Below are 12,566 nucleotides of genomic sequence, written 5' to 3' on the forward strand. Positions count from 1 at the left end.
TCCGAATTTAGGGTTTTGAAGTTTTTTTCAAAATCTCTTTGAAGCTGAATCCTACTTGACCATGGCTCTGACTGGCCACCTCGTGTCCCCAGGTCTCTGTGACTGGAGTTCCCCCAATACCTATTTATACAGCTCTGCCTTGTGCTGCATTCGACACCTCATTCCTTGTGACATATAGGCCACACTAGAACACTGAGTTACTAACCTAGAGCTTAGATTGCACCTCGCAGTGACGCCATGTTGGTGATGGGGGTTGTATCTGAAGGAAAATGGCTTCGTGTGTGGCTTATGAGAACAGAGGCAAGACTGGCAGTGTCTCCAAAAGAATGTTCTACGGCAACATTAACACAAGTTAGAGCATACTTTCCTCACCATGTTATTTATCTGAATTAATGCTTCCTCTGGCAATCACACCCTGATTGCCTTTTATTCATTAGCTTTTGATTTAATTAATATGACTTGTTAAAGGCGAATCTTCAATGTTTTTCTATAAACAGCTCTGATTTATTGATTCAATTTGAATATTGTGTTTATTTAAATAGGTGTTTGAATTACATGTTTTGAGCCCTCATAAAGTAGTTTCAAACTACAAGTTAATTAGGAAATATGACTTTCTTTTTTGCTTTTTTAGGGGATAGCATCTTAATTTGATACCCTTAAGAAGTGAGATGCAGGCATTGCTAGTACTTTTGAATTTTAAGTGCTTCAGATAGTACTACTAAAGTTTGATGATATATATTTGTACACAAATTAGAACATTAGACAATTTTATAATATTATTCTTCCCAAAAATCCTTTTCAGAATGGTTGAGCCTGTGACTTGATGCTTTTTCTGGTCTTTGAAGCTGAAGTTGTTGTCTGGACACTCATCAACTCAGCAGTTGATGAGTGTCCAGACATGCAGAGAAAATCTAATGAAGGAAGGAGAAAGTCACAGTGACTCAGGTTAAAGAGGGACTTGATGATCAATATGATTCCTAGTGGAAAACTAAGTGAAGCCTTGAGGAGAGAGAGGTGATGAGGGCTCTGTGCTTAGATTAGTAAAGGGTTTTCAGTGTTTTGCAGTGAGTGTGTTGGCTTTAAGAAGGTTAAAATATTCTACAGATTCTAAAACTTCCACAAAATGAAAACTTGTCACCATGTGCATAAGAAGCAGAGAAACTTCACTTTTAATGGGGGTGGGGAGTGTATTGTGGAGGGATCACAAAAGATAAAAGGAAAATAAATCCTTAAGCCAAACATGAATGAAGATATTGCTATTTTGTAAAATTTTTGTGTCTCTGAAAGATTTGGAAATAAGTTTTCTACTTTATTCTAGATTTATTTAGTATAAAGGAGAAAGTATCCATGAATTAACTGCACCAATATTTATTATGTAAAATGTATGCAGTGCCAGTAAGGTTCCGAATAGTGGACACACAGAAGTGAAAGAAGCATTTTCCTTATTTCTGGAGCTTTTAATGTATAACCTTTAAAGAAATTTTTTAGTTTCATATGATATGATATCTAAAATATCAGTGTCATAACAACTAAAATGATCATAGCCCACAAAGTCCCCTAACACTTAGGTCTGGAAGGGGCTCATAAGCGAAGAGCACAGGTTCTTCCAGAAGGCCCCAGTTGGATTCCCAGCACTCATTGTGGCTCACAGCCATCTGTAGTTCCAATTCTAGGGCTTTGACATCTGTCTCTGGCCTCCTCAGGCACCAGACACAGACATGATGAACAGACTTACATGCAGATGAAACACATAACACATGCACATAAAACAAAATAACATTTAAACAAACAAATAGACACCTTAACACTTGGAGTTTCAGTTCATGGAAATTGCATAATCATAATTTCATGAAACTGGCTCTTGTGTTTATAGAAAGTAAGTTCAAAGGAAATGTTTTTATCACCGTGGACTGATGTAGATTGGTCTTTGGGAGTGCTCAGGCTGTCTCGGTCACTGTTCTGTTGCTGTGAAGAGACGCTATGATCAAAGAACTCATAAAAGAAAGCATTTAACTGGGGACTTAACAGTTTCAGAGAGTGAGTCTATTATTATCATCATAGTGAGGGCATGGTGGCACTGGAGCAATAGTTGATTGTTACATTCTCATCCACAGGCGGAGAGAGAGACAGAGAGAGAGAGAGAGAGAGAGAGAGAGAGAGAGACAGAGAGAGAGAGACAGAGAGAGAGAGACAGAGAGAGAGAGAGAGACAGAAAGAGAGAGAGAGAGACAGAGAGAGAGACAGAGAGAAAAGAGAACAGGGAACAAACAAGAGAGAGCACTTGGGACTGACATGGATTTTTGAAACCTCAAAGTCCACTCCCAGTGACACACTTTCTCCAAGGCCACACCTCCTGATGCTGCTTCTCCTCTCAAATAGTTCCACTCCCTGGTGTCTAAGCATTCAAATATTGGAGCCCATGGGGGCATTCTTGTGCACACCACCACAGTGACTTTAGATGCATCGCAGGAATAAGTGTTAAGTCAAGGAAAGGCTCCATTGCTTTTCCAAGGACTAGTCATAGTTCATGGTCCCAGGGCCATGAAGTGCATGACCTTTAGAGGCATGAGATCCCATACTCCAGAATTCAGTTCCTGGTACATACAGTTTCATTCTTCTCAAGGGAAGTGGAAAGCTTTGGGGAAAGAAGGTGCTGCGTGTGTTTTATGGGTGAGAGGAAAATGTCTGTAAGCGCGGGGAACATTCCAAGGCGTTCCTGGAATCAGTTACAGCCTCCTGTGGGGGCCACTGATGAGCTCAGCTGGGCTGAGAAAGCTGTGCAGATGTCGACTCTGAGTCGCAGCCTCAGTCCCTGCCAGAGGCTCCCTTAGTTCTCAAACACAAAGTGAGGATCACAGGCTGAGAAGGGCACGGGCAGGGATTTGTGGATGCTTGCTCCTGGGTACCCAGAGAGCGAATAGGCTTAGAGAACTCAAGGTGATGCGCTCAGCAGCGGAGGTATGTCTTCCCAGCTGGGATACAGGCAACACATCCTGAATCTGACTCCCAGGAGAAGACTGCACATGGTGGAGCCTTGGAACAAGATGTCCGCCTCCCGTTGCCATCCCCAGTAATGATGGGGTGTCAGTGGGCTCAGGGAGAAATGCCACCTGGCAGTTGGAGTGTGATGAGGACTTTGGCTTCTGAGTTTCCCTTCTGGGGCAGCTTTTTTGAACAAAAATAAGTTAGAGTTTGATTTTTAATTTTTATTTATTTGAAAGACATTAGCATTCACATTTCAGACTCAGACATATTCAGACCCAGGTTTTCTGGGTCACATGATCCCTCCATTTTGTTTCCTCTGAAGACTTCTGGTAGCAATCATAATTATAATAAGAAACTATGTTGACATATAAGATTAGCAAACCAAATATTACTAACATAGAGGAGACAGAGGGAAGGACTAGGAATTGTCATTGTTGCTGTAGGAAAGGTATATACAAAATTTGAGTTTTCATTAAAAATAATAGAGTTGCATATGGCTTGACCTTGCAACTCTTTTTTTCTTAGGAATTTGTTACTCACATTCTAAAAAATATGGATAAAATATGCAAGGATATAATTATGTCACTCTAGTAGCAGAAAGCTGTGAATAAGCTAGATAATTATTAGTTGAAGAATAGTATGAAATTAAGTATATTATCTTTTACAATGGGATGTGTATCATATACCAACATTTCTGTATGTAGTTTTCTGTATCGTGCAGATGTATATAAATATACATATGTCAGTTTATGTAGCATAAACAAGTATATATAAAATTTACATGTAAATATGGAAGGGCTATAGACCAGAGAGTATGTCGGAATAGTACTCAGTGTTGACTCCAGAGGATGGGACCTGGGTGGTGGGAAGAGTATGTCAGGATGGTTAGTTTTTCTTTTCTTTTCTTTTCTTTTTTCTTTTTTCTTTTTCTTTTTCTCCTTCCTTCCTTCCTTCCTTCCTTCTTCCTTCCTTCCCTTCTGTCTTTCTTTTTTGGTTTTTTTGAGACAGGGTTTCTCTGTGTTACTTTGGAGCCTGTCCTGGAATTAGCTCTTGTAGACCAGACTGGCCTTGACTCACAGAGATCTGCCTGCCTCCGCCTCCCAAGTGCTGGGATTAAAGGCGTGGGCTTCCCACAGGTCAGGGAACCCTGATTGCTCTTCGATCAGATGAGGGAGGGGGAATTGATCGGGGGAGGGGGAGGGAAATGGGAAGCGGTTGTGGGGACGAGGCAGAAATCCTTAATAAATAAATAAATTTAAAAAAAAAAAAATAAAGGCGTGTGCCACCACTGCCTGGTTTGGTGGTTGGTTTTTTATTAATTATATTTTCTATTTTTTATGTTTAGTATCTCCTTTAAAACATTTTAACGAACAAGGCCACCAAATGAAGTATTCCAGCAGGTCCAGTAAAAGTAGAAAATAAGGCGATCAAGAGGATCAGAATATACGGTTATGCCTGGATGTTATAGTAGCAGAACTGACTGAATAAAAACTGTCTCCACAATGTAATGTTACCTTTGATTAGAGCTGACACACACATGCAGAATGTGTTTCAAAGAACCATTTGCTTTGAGTATGTCTTTATAATTTGTAATAGTATATTCTTCATTTTTTAGATTTATTTATTTTTATTTTTGTGTGCATTGGTGTTTTGTCTTCATGTATGTCTGTGTAAGGGTGTCAGATCCCCTGGGACTAGGGTTACAGACAGTGGGTGCTGGGAAATGAACCTGGGTCCTCTGGAAGAACAGTCAGTATTCTTAAATGTTGAGCCATCTCTCCAGCCCCCTATTCATCACATTTTTGATGATCTGCCATAATATAAAATACAACCAGAATCAATTATAGTTTTCAGAAGCTCTTATTTTAAAAATAGGAAAGATGTTATGGAAGATGAGAGCATCAGAGAGAGAGAGAGAGTGTGTGTGTGTTAAAGAGGGGCGGCAGAGGGTGGTGTGTGTGTGAAGGGAATGTGTGTGTCAAGTTTCTGTCTTTGGGATTAAAGGATCCTATCTAAGTGAAGATGCAGTTTGAGAAACAAAGGAAAATATTCCTTTCACTGCTTTGCTTTTAATTACACTGAGAATCATTGTCAAGTGGTTTTGTTGAACTCTAATTTCACTGGGAAGGGAAAGACTAAATCATAGAAATGTCAGGTTCAACCTTGGCAGTATTGCAAGTGTGTTTACCATGTGAATAATTACAGTATTCTAGGACTCCCAGGCTTGCTGAAATCAGTTTGTCACTGACATTCTCAATGCAGAATTGCATGGAATAGAACTTTTAGGATGCTAAATTAGAGCCACGATAGACGTATAGTTCTATAGAGTCACTTTGATTTGATCTTTGGTTTCCTTCAGGGTAAACGGGAAGCTGGTGGCTCTAAAGGTGATCAGACTGCAGGAGGAAGAGGGGACGCCGTTCACGGCCATCAGGGAAGGTAGGCACTCTGTCCTCTCTCTGATTCTCTATTTATGTGGTTTTCATGGCACGGTGAGTATGGTACTCTCTCCAGACATGCTGAGATTTAGTTACGCTGCTGAGTGTCTTATTTGATTGTGGAAACTGTAATTAAAAACATTCACTACCTTCTGCAGTCATACCAAGTCATATTAAACAAGACAAGACCATCTTTTTATATTCAGATTTGTGGGGGGAAAATTCATGGTGGGCTCTCTAGGCAACTGGAGAATATTTTTATGTCTGATTCTGTTTGCAGCACTGCTAAAATACTAAATAACTCACTACTAAATATTAAATACTAAAATGCTAAAATGTCAGAGTGACATTATTATAGATTCATGATTTTTAAAGGAAATTCTTAAAAATGAAGGATTATCCTTACCTTGTTGCTCATTTGCCTTTCTTCTTTCTTGGGTCCCTTGTTTTCTTTCTTTCCTCCTTTCTTTTGCTGTTGTTTTAATTCTTCTCTTATATATTACATTTCAATCTTGGTTCCCCTCCCTCCACTCCTCCACTCTTCCCCTCATTCCCTCTCCCCTGGACGCAATCCACTCCCTGTTTTCCTTTAGAAAAGAGGAGGCCTTCCAGAGATATCAGCTGAACACTGAATAAATAACAAGTGACATTAAGACTAGGCACATATCAAGGCTGGACAAGGAGGAAAAGGCCACAAGAGCAGGTGAAAGAGTCAGAGACATCCCCATTCCCACTGCTAGGAGACCCACAAAAACACCAAGCCATACAACCATAACATATATGCAGAGGACCTATCGTAGACCCTCACAGTCTCTCTGATTGTTACTGTAGTCTCTAGGAGCCTTTGTGTGAGTCCTGATTAGTTGGTACTGTTCTCCGTGGTGTCCTTGACTTCTCTGGCTCCTGCAGTCTTTCCTCTCCCTCTTCTGTGGGATTCCCTAAGCTCTGCCTCATGTTTGACTATGGGTCTCTGCATTTGCTCCCAACAGATGCTAGATGATGCCCCTCTGATGACAAGTGGGCTAGGCAGCAATCTATGAATATAGCAGAATATCACAAGTAATCATTTCATTGACTTGTGTGTGTGAGAGAGAGACAGAGACAGAAAGAGGCACACACAGAGAGAGGAGGGGGAGAAAGAGAGAGTCGTGTTTGGTTCTGTTTGTAGGTCTCTGGACTGTCCAGTTTCTGATTCCTGTCCATGCAGGCAGTGTCAGGCTTGGTCTCCCTTTTGTGGTGTGGGCCTCAATCTACACCACCATCGTTCTTATCCTTTAGTTTGCATTGCTTGTCTCATTCCTTTAGTATTATGTATGTTGCAATATTTTTCCCATTGCTATTTTTAAAAAGTTCTCTCATAATGCAGCAGATTCTATGTATAAGGCTTTAGTTTTATTAAATAAGGTTGAACTGTCTTTTGTCTTTTTCATTTATGCATAAGAGGGTTTCTGCTATTGATGAGAGTCATCTTACTCATGTGAATTTTCAGTTCTGTCATAAATATTAGGGTTAGTAGCTTCACTTCTACATATTTTAAAAATGCAAATTCTCTTTACCTAAGTCCTTAGTTCATTCTCCCATCAGAGGGACCAAAGCTACATCTTCTGCTGATCCAAATGATGTATCAGTGTTTTGCCACCTAGTTTTTGACAAATTGAGTACACTCTGTCATTGCCTGGTTTGTCATTTGATGATGATAATGTTGATATGCTTCTTCCTTCTTTTCCTCTTTCTAGTCTTCCTCTTTGCCCCAATATAGTTTTTATTGCTGTGATACAACATCATGACCAAAGATAAATTTGGGGAGGAAAGGACGTTTTATTACACTTCCATATTGCAGTTCAGCATTCAAGGAGGTTAGGCAAGAAACTCAAAGAGGGCAGAAATGTGGAGGCAGGAGCTGATGCTGCTTATTCGTCCTTATGGCCGGCTTATTTGATATCTTTTACACCCCACGACCATCTGCCCAGGGGTGATACCACCTCCAATGTTCTGGGCCCTTCCACTCCAGTCTTCAATGTTCCACAGGCTAGGCTAGAGTCCAGTCCAGTAGGGCATTTTCTCAGTTGAGGCTCCCTCTCCCAAAATGACTCTGGCCTGTGCCAGGTTTTCAGAAAACTAGCCGGTATGCGCTTGTTGTATTTTCTCATCTCATTCTTCCTTTCACTTCCTTGCAGTTGGCTTGCTTGGTTACCGGTTAGCTGAGACATCTTAGAAAATGTATCCATTGTCTCTGTATTATATACCAAGCCTTCCGTCTTCTGGTTCTTCTCCCTAACCTTTTAGTAGATTGCACACGGTTGAAACAATCTTTCCTGCAACGGCAGACTCCAGGCAGGGTCAGTTTTTCTCTTTGCTTTGTCTTGCCTTTTCTGTTTGCAGAACCTAAGAAGAGGAAAAAAAAAAAAAAAAGCCTGCTTTTCTCTAGTAAGCACCCATTCCTGGATAATTTCATTCATTCCCTAAATTTAAATAGCAGGCATAAGCTGTTGACTTCCACACATGTATTTATTTAGTTAAGACCTTGTCTTTGTGTCCACTTCATAGATCTGTCTGCCTACTTGGAATTTTCCCTTGAATTCAACAACCTCTAAAAAGAATAAGATATCACCACCAAGTACGACTGTTATAACAAATAACCTAAAACCTTATATCCAAACATAATTCTGGTCCATCACGTCCCATGCAGTATTCTCTATACATGAGTAAAGGTCATGTCCAGCGAATTAACCAAATGTGGTTCTGTTGGGTCCATCTCTAAAGGTAGCTCACATCTGTCCACAGCTGAATCTCCTCACTGTATCGCAGGATTCCTTGGATTGTTGCAGGAACTTTTGCATTACACTCTCCCCTTCTTTGTCATCCTATTGTTTCTTCTTTACTTTGAAACTACTATAATCTAATTATGTAAGCCATGTTTAATTAATCCCTTTATAAACCTGTATTGTCTTAGGGCCCTCACATACACTCTTCCTCTATCTAGAATACTCTTCATTGACCAGTTTAGGTACCAACTACAAACTCGTATGTTCTCTTCTCAAGAGAAATTTTCTATAACCATCCTGTCTACCAGTTGCAGCTAGCTATTACCTTACCCACCTTTATGCAGCTCACCATGCCGATAATCCTGTTCGTTCCCATTACCGTTCTTACTGGAATGTGAACTGTGGGAGATAGAATTTTAATGAGGTTAGTGACCTTGTTTGACACCCGCCCTGCAACAGCTATTGAGTGGCTTACAGAGCATCATTAAGTTAGAGTCAGTAAATAAGATGGAATATTCGATACAGATGGTACTCCTGTGGAATCTGTCATCCAGGTGGCAGGCAGAAGATTGAAATAATACATCAAAGAATAACACGCCATGCCATATAAATGCCAAATCATTTCTGAAGTATCGTGAATTCCCAGAAAGGTTCTCCACTAGTGAAGTGTCCTAAGATGTCGGCTGGACCTAGAGGCAGAAATCCGATGATAAACTGTGGAGTCTGGATGGAGAAGATGCTGTCTGGACTGGCACAGAGACTGAGCAGGGGTAGAGATTCAGTGACTTTTCTTAGTGCCGGGAGTGGGGATGGTTTCCATGAGGTGGTCTCAGTGGCTGGTCACGTGGCAGTAGGGGGTCTTGTGCCATTGGAGGATTTAGTTTGTACATGTTGAGTTCTAATGGTGTGGGCATGAAGCTCCCAGCAATTGAATATAAACAACACATTTAGTAAGACCCTTACAATCATTAAGACCCTTACAATCATAAAATCTTTAGTTTTATTTAATTAAATTTAAAGCAGAGATTTATTTGAGTCGATATTCTGGAAGATAGAAAGTGTAAAAAGCATGGCCGTGGCACCTGCGGTGCAGAAGGGCAGCAGTCGAGGGCAGAGGAAGAACAAGAGCAGAAGTAAAAGTAAGTTCAATGTTTTTGAGGTCAAGAACTTTCAGTAGTTCAATGTTTTTGAGGCCAAGAATTTTTGGTGCAAATGAGAGATTGACTGTTAGTCGGGGTAATCTATAGAGAGTGGCTTTTGGAGTCTGGAATTCTGGGTGTTGACTGTTTCACTGTTTCTTTGTCTTTCATCACAGAACTGTCAGGCTTAGATGGTGCATTACATAGGAGTAGATATCGCCTTATAGTTTTGGAGGCTGGAAGGCCAAAGCCACGATACCATGACACCCTTTCTGCAAGCTGAGAGAGATGATCTGTCCTAAGATTTTTCCCTGGCTCCTAGACAGGCGTCTTGTCCCTGTGTCTCTAGGTTTTAAGTCTGTGCCTGTCTGCATACACATGTCTTCTTTCTCTAAGGACACACTGGTCATACTGAATTAGAGGTTACCCTGACGATCTTATTTTACTGTAGTTACCTCCCTACAGACTCACAGCCAGCTACATATTGGAGTTATGACTTCAGCATGCAGTTTTGTTGTTGTTGTTGTTGGGGAAGGGCACATTTCAGCCCGTAATACCACTTAATAGTTTGGGACCCTAGAAACCTTATTTGCAGAAGGTAGGTGTTGGCTTATGTCTTTGGTTATGGATTTTCTATATTGACATGATTCTTCTGATTTCCTGAGGATTCTTGAAGTTCAGATTTTTCAATGTTCGTATAATGGAAAATGGTGAAAGAGTTGTTGAGGCATGGGATGGTCCATCACAAAATGACATCGTGTTTCCTTTAAATACAGTATTCTGAAGTCTCTACAAGAAAGTCTGACTTCTAAATGATTTATTTACATTTTATGTGTATAATGTTTGCTTTCATATACGTGTATGTATGATGTGAGTGCTTAGTGACTGTAGAGGCCCCAAGGGAGTGTGAGGTCCCTCCCTAGAGCTCCTGACTGGGAGCCACCTGTGAGTGCTCAGAACTAAACTTGGCCACTCTGTAAGAGCAACGAGTATTCGAAAGCTCCGAGCCGCCTCTTTCTCCCGTCTGTTGTTAGCAGAAGTGAAATGACTTCGTGATAATAATAAGATTGAAACAGTGGGTCAGTTTTAGATGTGTGTTCCTCTCTTCACCTTTCTTCCTGCCTCTCACAGTCTATTATGTATAGAAACAACAGCTGCTGTTACTGCTGGGCTTGTCAATCCCAGCAATCGATGTGAAGGCTAGGCGTAACTTATGTGCATCAAGCGGGAGAACATGAAACATTGGGAGGGCGGGACACTGGGCCAATGAGAGGGAGAGCTGGAATTTGAGTTCGCCTCTATTCTGCTATTCTGGCCAATTCTTCGTTCACGAAATGTCAACAGCGTGAAGACTGGGAGTTGGGACACACCGTGCTTGGGAATCTTTTTTTTTTTTTTTTTTTTTTCGAGACAGGGTTTCTCTGTGGCTTTGGAGCCTGTCCTGGAACTAGCTCTGTAGACCAGACTGGTCTTGAACTCACAGAGATCCGCCTGCCTCTGCCTCCCGAGTGCTGGGATTAAAGGCGTGCGCCACCATCGCCCGGCTTTAGGAAGGGAATCTTAAGTGCCTGCTTTTCATTTAGTGGATTACCTTGGAATTTAGGGTTTATCATAATTTTCACCCAGAGTGGAAATGCTAAGCAGCTCTAATCTTGCTTAGACTTGTGTGTCAAGATAGACTGAACTATATCTTGTTGAGCTCGAGAACATATAGTGGCTTAACTTAGGTTTAGATAACTTTGAAACTTATAATGTTTTTGGTGGCAGCTTAACATAACTGTGGCAAGGGTCAGCGTTCCTGTTTTAGTTTAGTTTAGTTCCTGTTTGGATGCTATCTCCTCAGCTTGTGGCACTTCTGATAGAGGGTCTGAGCACAAGGAAAGGTTTGGAAGGGAGCGGATAAAATATCTTAGGCTACGCTACCTTCAGTACCTTCATCACATAGATGTTCTTATTCCGTGGTTTCACTTCATAGATCTAATAGCATAAACATTTCCTATAAAGTTTCCTACAGTTAAGGCAAGGGGAAAGTTGTCATTTCTATAGATTCTTGAATGTATGGTACTTTGCAAAGGTAAGCATCCACAGAAATCTAAATACTCTGTAAACAAAGCAAGCCTAGGTGAAAATAGTAGCTACGTGTGGCAAGTATTCTGTCATGCACCTGTCATCCTAGCACTTGAGAGGTGGAGTCAGGGAAGTCGGTATTGCTAACATGGGTGCCAGCCTCCAGTCCGCACTAGGGTATGCAAAAAAAAAAAAAATCCAAAAATGTGGCGAGGGCCTAGGAAATATTCTTATCTATATGAGGAAACACACACTTTCTGATGGTAACTTTCTCTTTTACAGTAATCCTCTCTGAGAATCTGTCTCCACACAGCTGCATTCTTTTTATTTAGAAAAACAATCTTTTTTTCACTTTACATACCAATCCCAGTTCCCACTCCCTCCCCTCCTCCTGTTCCCTTCACCTGCCCCTCCAACCCTCCCCTCATCCACTCCTCGGAGAGGGTAAGGTCCAAGGCCCTCCCTACTATATCTAGGCTGAGCAAGGTATCCATCAGAAGAGAATAGGTTCCAAAAAACCCAGTACATGCAGTAGGGATAAATCCTGGTGCCACTGCCAGTGGCCTGCAGTCTGCCCCAGCCATGCAACTGTCACCTACATTCAGAGGGACTGGTTTGGACCTGTGCTGTTTCCTCCCCTGTCCAGCTGGAGTTGGTGAGCTCCCATTAGTTCAGGTAGACTGTTTCAGTGGGTGAACCCTTCATGTTCATAGCAGCATTGTGTAATAGCCGGAACCTGGAAACAACCTAGATGCCCCTCTACCGAAGAATGGATAAAGAAAATACGGCAATTTATACATTAGAGTACTACTCAGCGGTAAAAAAAACAATGACATCTTAAAATTTGCAAATGGATGGAACTAGAAAAAACCATCCTGAGAGAGGTAACCCAGACCCAGAAGGATGAACATGGTATGTACTCACTTAAAGTGGATACTAACTAGCTGTAAAGCAAACGATATTAAACAGATAGTTCATGGTCCTAGAGAAACTAAGTAACAAGGTGAACCCTAAGAAAAACATACATAGATCCACCTGGAAAGAGGAAACTTGGGAACATGCTGGTGGGGGTAGAAGGGAGGGTGGAAGGGGAAGGCGCCGGGTTGTCACCTGCTGTATACCCACCCATGGCAGCTCTCAGCAAATTGGGAGTTCAAAGCCCTGTCTGAACT

The 12,566-nt window shown here is 41.3% G+C and overlaps 1 protein-coding gene across 7 annotated transcripts in view; it reads left to right on the forward strand.

The window, feature by feature from the left end:
* LOC121434735 (cyclin-dependent kinase 14) overlaps positions 1 to 12,566 on the forward strand; it is a 526,212-nt gene that overhangs the window by 170,260 nt on the left and 343,386 nt on the right. For all 7 annotated transcript variants that reach the window (XM_041633665.1, XM_041633666.1, XM_041633668.1 and 4 more), the window contains one exon: positions 5,345 to 5,424. In XM_041633665.1, coding sequence (XP_041489599.1) covers positions 5,345 to 5,424 — 80 coding nt within the window. The remainder of the gene's footprint in view (positions 1 to 5,344; positions 5,425 to 12,566) is intronic.

The sequence above is a fragment of the Microtus oregoni genome, unplaced genomic scaffold (genome assembly GCF_018167655.1).
Source record: "Microtus oregoni isolate MIOR12 unplaced genomic scaffold, Mior012 000044F_ref0000062, whole genome shotgun sequence".
NCBI classification, from domain to species: domain Eukaryota; kingdom Metazoa; phylum Chordata; class Mammalia; order Rodentia; family Cricetidae; genus Microtus; species Microtus oregoni.